A 7,099-nucleotide genomic window follows, 5' to 3' on the forward strand; every position below is an offset into this window, starting at 1 on the left:
GACCACTTAATACACTAAGAAGTAGTACCAATACACATCAGGAAGGTCTGCCAGTGACAAAACAAGATTCAGTTAAAATGACAGAGTTGTGACCTGCATGTTGTTGCATAAGGGTGATTTTTTTACCCTACAGTATTTTCTCAGCTGAAGGTAAACTCCATATCAAAGGTTTTAGCTTATATAGGCAACTTCCTACAAAACAACAAAACCAGTTGTTCCACAGATATTTAAGGTTATACTGCCATAAGTACAGTGATTTTAATTCACAACTCAGTTTTAACCTTTAAATTGATTCAGCTTTCCACACTGATTAGACCTTATTCACAAAAATACAAATTGCATCACTAAGTCTCACCTTCTGCACTCACGATTAGATCATACAACCTTTTTAGCAACATGTTCAAGCTTTGCTTTGAGAGGAAGTACAGTTACCTTTCTTTCCCTGAACCATTAGTTCACTGAGTGCCAGAAACACATTTCCAGCCTAAATACATTCACTGACAACTTTGTAACACTTGTCTCAATATTTTTTCTCACCTTAAAGTGTTTTGTCCTACAAGTTCACTCCCCGTAGTCTGCACATTTACAAACTTAAACCTTACCTCCAACAGGCTTCAAATTCCTGGGCTGAACAAAGTCACCTTTCTTGTTCAATTTGTAGCATATGCAATATAAATTTGATGGCCCTTTCCTAAGCATTTTAACATGCGAATTAATGCTTTTTGAAAACAGATTACAAAGAATGTGACAGAAAGTGAAGCCTTTGTGCCTTCTATAACGGCATTAATAGGCTCATGACTGTACTACAAAGTTACCAGCTGCCTCAGAAAGCTCTCAGATTGTCTAGAGAAGTCAGATGTCTCACGAGGACTCTTCAGAGATAGACTCCTTTAGTGTGCTGTTTATTTTTAATGTTTGGTTCTTTTAAAAAAGCATTTTCCATATTTACACATACTGGAAATATAATACTGACCATCAGATCAAATCAGCTTCAAAGTGCAAAGTCAGAATTCTGTAAAAGGCTTTGAGTTACATACTCACATTGTTTCCTTCTGAAGCAAGTCCATACACACAATAATTGCATCCAGAACTAAGTAAATTTAAGAAAAACGTCATTTAGAACATGAACCACGTCACAAGTGTTTTTTCTTTGAAACAACGTTTCAAACAATGTTTTCACTCCCCCCAAACACTGACAAACACGCATTTTAGTTAAGGAACACTCTTTTGCGATAAATACTTCTAAAGTGACTACTGTGCAAGAGGTTCCTGCATAACTTGTCTGTTTTGTGATCTTATTTCTGCCCTATTTACCTGATGAAACAGTTAAAAGTCTGCTTCAGACCCCAATCCTTCAACTGTCAATGAGAGGCTCAAGTCCAATGAAGGAACAATATAATCTTTAGAATGTTCCTTTGAATCTACCAACAAATATATGATACCAATTTCTCCTGCAAGTTTTCCTTCAAACCACCTGTGTCTGATAAACTCTTGATGGTTTCTTCCTCATCACAACTGGGAACATGTGAGCCAGCTGACTGGCTGCACACTTCTCTGAAACAGCTCTGACTACCTGAGTGGAGCTCACAGCAATCATTTTATGGCCAGAAAAAGGGAAGACAACACAGGAAATTGAACTGTATGTTCCTGAAACACACAAAGGAACACTATATAGATCACCTTCTTTTAAAACTCTACACCTCGTGCAACTAACAACAGAATACATTCAAACAAGAACAACATTCAAACCAGGAAGTGATTTTGGCAATGTTAGAAGTACTTTATACATTAATCAACCTGATAAATCTCTATTCTGCTTTGTCTGGGGTAGAGTTAATTTTCTTCACAGTAATTGGTATAGGGCTGTGTTTTGGATTTGTGCTGGAAACAGAGATGATAATATAGAGATATTTTAGTTACTGCTGAGCAGTGTTTGCACAGAGCAAAGGCTTTTTCTGGTTCTTGTACCACACTGCAAGGGAGGAGGACTGGGGGGGATACAAGAAGTGGGAGGAGACACAGCCAGGACAGCTGACCCCAACTGACCAAAGGGATAGCCCACACCACATGGCACCACGCTCAGCACATAAAGCTGGGAGAAAGAAGGAGGAAGGGAGGACATTCAGAGTTCTGGTGTTTGTCTTCCTAGGTCTAAGGTCTGATGGAGCCCTGCTTTCCTGGAGATGGCTGAACACCTGCCTGCTCATGAGAAGCAGTGAATGAATTCCTTGTTTTACTCTGCTTGCATGTGTGGCTTTTATTTTACCTATTAACCTGTTTTGATCTCAACCCATGGGTTTTCCAGTTTTCACCCTTCCAATTCTCCTCCCATCCCGCTGGTGGGGAGCGAGCGAGTGTCAGCGTGGGGCTGAGCTGCCAGCTGGGCTTAAACCACGACAGTCTGGTTTCTGGTACTTCTGCTGATACACTGCATAAATAATATTTTTTATTAAAAAGAATAAACCAAATTCTGCAGTGCTATTTTTAAAAACACATGGTTTATTTGAGGCCTAAAATTATATTATCTTTGTTCTCCTTAATTAGCAGAACACTTCGTAAAAGCAATTACTCCCAAAGGCCAAGACTCCATCTGCTAGCCTAAAAGAATGTCAAAAAGCAGCTGATCTGCTTTTGGACAAACTTACAACCACAAATTAGCTTAACTTTGATAGTAGTTAAAACTTGAGAGGCAAATCTGAGCCCATTTCACAACACTGGCCTCCTGTCTCCTACATAGCTGAATCTGTTCAAGAAGTGTTCTACAGCAAAAGGATACAGTCTGCTTGTTCAGAGTCTGGTTTAATCACATCTTGAATGTCTTCCAGCAGATCAAAATCTGGCAGCATTAGTGACCTATGTACAGTAATGTTTTGGTATTGGTCCCCCCTGGCAAGACCATTCCTAGTACCACGAGTGCCAAACAAAACTACAGCGACCTCATCCTTACTCTCAGCAAAAACCTGGAGACACAGAAAATAAAAAACAGGTAAAAAACACAGGTAGATTCATACACAGCTATGTTAGGCAGATTTCAGCAACCTGAACTAATGCCAAATACAATGGATTTACTTTTCCTTACTTTCAGTGCTATCCTCTCAAAACATCATCTTACAGGGAGTTCACTAAGCGAGACATAATTCAACTAACAGATTGACATGAGGAGACCTAGGAAAAACAAGTAAAATTGGCTGACTTAGTACATGAAATGAGTCTTCAGGGTGGTATGTATTAGGAATGTGGGAACATTTTAGAGAAAGAGAATAGTACTTGTTTTCCCTATAAGTTTCCACTGCCCTGAAGAAAAATAATGACCAATCCAACCTCAGGCAAAAAAAATACAGCTGAAACAAAGAGCACTGTTACTCCTACATAAAAAACGGACTAATTCTTACTCATTTCTCATTTATTTCAACTATTAGTAAGTGAAGAAAATCTTTCATAGATGCTATTGCCTCTTCTCCCTTTTTAACAGCTTTTTTTACACATATGAAGTCACACATACCTGTCGTTGCACAAACTTTGTCATAATCTTCTTGGCTTGTTCAAGTGAGGACTCTTCACCAGGGGAAGAATTGCTCATTGTAAAGCCCACATCCAGGCACAGCACTGTTGCCACCTGGAAAGGAAAGACAATACTGAATAAGAATGAAAAAGGGCCAATATAAGCATAATTACTTAAAAGGTTAAAAGGGTACATACAAAACCTGAAAATCAAACTGTATCACTACTGGTTTCTTTTACAGTAACTATTAATATGACACAATGACAGAACTGATATAACTGTATTGAACAGAAAATTATTTAATCCTGTACCTGTTCCAGACATTTCAGTGGAAAATACAAAAAAAAAAATCTTTCTTTACATCTTCTGTCCAGGGGGCAATTTCTGTAAAACCCCACAAATGTATTAGGAATCTAAGGGCTCTTCTACAGTAGGAAATTAAACAAAGATATTTTAGTTGAAAATTGCAAGGATGAATTCCAATTTCAATTTAGGGGTTTAAATCCTCCAAGCTAGCCTATGTTTTTGTATTTCTGATCATCACTTTAACTGATTTACACATAACATTGCCCAAGTCTTCCCCTAAATTGATTTATGCACCAGGATACGAATACAGTAAAATTGCCTCTTGTCACTTCTCTTGTTCAAGTCCTGGAAAGTTCCTCTAAAGTTCTTCCAGAGACTCCACTTACCTTGATTAATCTGAATAATTTTATCATCCATCTGAATGCAGTTGCAAGAGGAATTCAGCAAAATTATGTCCAGCACCACCAAGGCCAGCTCAAATTTATTGTCACTGATTAAACCAAGGTTCCCTAAATATACAATAAAATCTTGATGGGCTGCCAGTGGCTTAAATTACACTGCTTGCAAAAAATTATTGTTTGGCAGAACACAGGAAAGTTAGGTATTACTTAGATTGTAACCAGTCACCTTCTTTTAAAATACAAAATATATCCAATTCCATAAGAAGTGAAGCTACCAAAAGGATGTGGGCAATAAATCATAAGACTGTCAAGTGACACAAGATGCACAGTCTGCTTTTGCAAAGCAAAAGGGATGAACATAAAAAAAGGTGTTGGTCTAAGCTCTTTTGCATATTGCCTTGCAAGCAATTACAAGTACCTTTTCAAGCATAGACCAAAAGAACACAACACATTGTGCACCTCCCCTGTCAGCTTAACAAACACTGGTTTAACTCCCTGCATCCTTTGAGAACAGGAAGGAGAAGAGAAAGAGAGAAAGAAGGCTGAGGAGCCTGAGTTGTCCAGGAGGTTATACTCAGTCTTGGCACTCTGTTCCTCACTTTGCCTTCACCAATGACCTGTCTGGGAGCCAGGAATGAACGCCTCTGGAGTCAGCTAGGTGTGCAGAAGCTCAGAGTGGAATAGAGGCAGTAACTGAGGCTGCACTTCACTCTCACAAGAGCCTTGTTGCTGCTTACCTGCCAGCCTGGGGAATTACTCTATCAGCAACTGCAGAGCCTTGTTTTGTTGCTGTCCTGCCTCAGGACACACAATGGCTGGCAGCTGAATCAATCCTGTTGTCCAAAACAGGTAAAATTCCATTCACAGCTGGCAAGAAGACAGCAAAGAAACCAAAAACAGCGCAGGAGTGAAGAGCTGCTGTTTCGCTTAAGAAAAAAGACGATCAAGTGGCAAGTGCTGACATGCTTTTCTGGGAGGCAGCCATCTCCCAGCTCGGTGCCCATTCGGGTACGTGGAATCCTCCTTCTATCAAGGGGAAAGAGGAAGGAAGAGGGCCGGCCTCTCTTTTGGTAATCCTCCTCTGTACATCTCTGCATCTGTTATAACCTCTGTGCTTCTTATCTCTGAGCACCCGGTAATGCCGCGTTCAGGTGATCGCTTTTAAGATGCTCAGCATGTGTGTCTGTAGGACAACACTGTCACACCTGAGCTAAACCAACCTGCTTCGCTCAAGCTCTAATAAGGGTGGACATGGAAAAAACCTGCCTTTACCTCTGATCTCTCCGTGCCGAAGAAGTTATAATAAAGAGTTATGATAAGAGAGAGATGGCTACAGCAGCACAGACAAAAACCTGTGTTAAACACACGCAAAACCTGTGTTTAACATATACTGAACTGCCCTGTATCAGAAGAGACCTTAACGCAGCTTTCACCAACAGGGTTCCTTAAACATAACAGGCACACAAACCGCGTTTTCAACAGGGCAAAACCAGTTCTAGTTATTTTAGCAAGAGCAATGGCAAGTAATGCTGCAGGAATACTGCATTCCCTTGGAGCTACTCAGCTTTGCCCTGGTAGCTCGGAGGGCGGCCGGGGAGGAGTCACCGGAGTGAGGGATGGTGTTCCAGCCCCGGCAGCCCCCCGTTCCCCTGCCCAGCCCTCCCCTGCCATACCTTTCCGCCGGGCGCCATGGCGCTGCTGCCGGGACGCGGTGCGCCGCGCTCAGCGCTCCGCCCGGCAACGCGGCCCCCCGGGAACGCGGCGGCGGCGCCTCGCGTTCCGCGGCGGCGGCAGCGCCGCCTGGCGGCGGGACACGGGAGGGCCCCCTCGAAGCGCCACGGCGGCCGCGGCGCTGCCTGTGACTGTGCGCATAGCGAGCAGCCAAACATAAACCCGGTTTGGGTGGACTGGGGTCCCCGAGGAGAGGTGGCGGCAGAGCAAGTGTGAGCGCCAGAGGGTCTCCTGTGCTGCCCTGCCCTGGAGCACCTCCCGGCTCACCCATTCCAGTTCAACCACAGCCAACAGCCAAGGCCCCGCAGCTGCTCACTCACTGCCCCACCAGCGAGATGTGGAGAGAATTGGAAGCGGAAAAGCAGGGAAACTCGTGGGTTGGGATCAAAGCAGTTTAATAGGAAAAGCAAAAGCCACACACAGAAGCAAAATAAAACAGGGAATTAATTCACTGCTTCCCATGGGCAAGCAGGTGTTCAGCCACCTCCAGGAGAGCAGGGCCCCATGGCTACTTGGAAAGATAAATGCCATCACTCCAAACGTCCCCCACTTTGTACACTGAGCATGATGTCATATGGTTTGGAACACCGCTCTGATCAGTTTGGGTCACCTGTCCCGGCTGTGTCTCCTCCCAGCCTCCTTGCCAACGTGGCAGTACAAAAAGCAGAAAAGGCCTTGGCTCTGTGTAAGCCCTGCTCAGCAATAACAAAAACATCTCTGTATTATCAACCCTGTGTTCAGCACAAATCCAAAGCACAACCCCATACCAGCTGCTGTGAAGAAAAATAACTCTACAAAACCATCACAGCACACCACCCCACAGAGCCTGTCCCCAGGGCTCTCTAGCCTCCTCCTCACGGCACCACAGAGTCCCACAGGACACAGCCTGCTGAGGGAGCAGCCATTCCCTGTCACCACCAGGACAAGGCTTTGGACTGGCTGGAAGCATCTCATAAGTTGCATTTTGCCCATGAATCACCAGCAGGCCAAGATTGTTTCATTAAGCAGTAGATTTCCTCACCATTAACAACAGAGAGAATTTCTGAACTACACTGCATCCAAGTTGTTTGATCGAACTGGAACCCACTGACTCTAAAAATCCAAGTATAATACATGCTGTATCATGTATATCTTGGTGCTTGTTGGCACCAGAGATATA

General features: G+C 43.2%; 1 protein-coding gene across 5 annotated transcripts in view; it reads right to left on the bottom strand.

The window, feature by feature from the left end:
- The window catches only part of XRCC5 (X-ray repair cross complementing 5), a 49,482-nt gene extending 43,518 nt beyond the window's left edge, over nt 1–5,964 (bottom strand). The window contains exons 1-5 of one of the 5 annotated variants that reach the window (XM_032693613.1): nt 5,883–5,900; nt 4,947–5,042; nt 3,503–3,616; nt 2,777–2,960; nt 1,042–1,090 (exon numbers count right to left, since the gene is read on the bottom strand). In XM_032693613.1, the coding sequence (XP_032549504.1) occupies nt 1,042–1,090; nt 2,777–2,960; nt 3,503–3,580 (311 nt within the window). In that variant the 5' untranslated portion in view covers nt 3,581–3,616; nt 4,947–5,042; nt 5,883–5,900. Of the gene's footprint in view, nt 1–1,041; nt 1,091–2,776; nt 2,961–3,502; nt 3,617–4,194; nt 4,316–4,946; nt 5,077–5,882 lie in introns of those variants that run through there. The other 4 variants (XM_032693611.1, XM_032693612.1, XM_032693614.1 and 1 more) reach the window with 4 other exon arrangements.
- Between the last annotated feature and the right edge of the window lie 1,135 nt (nt 5,965–7,099).

Source organism: Chiroxiphia lanceolata, chromosome 7 (genome assembly GCF_009829145.1).
Source record: "Chiroxiphia lanceolata isolate bChiLan1 chromosome 7, bChiLan1.pri, whole genome shotgun sequence".
Lineage (NCBI taxonomy): Eukaryota > Metazoa > Chordata > Aves > Passeriformes > Pipridae > Chiroxiphia > Chiroxiphia lanceolata.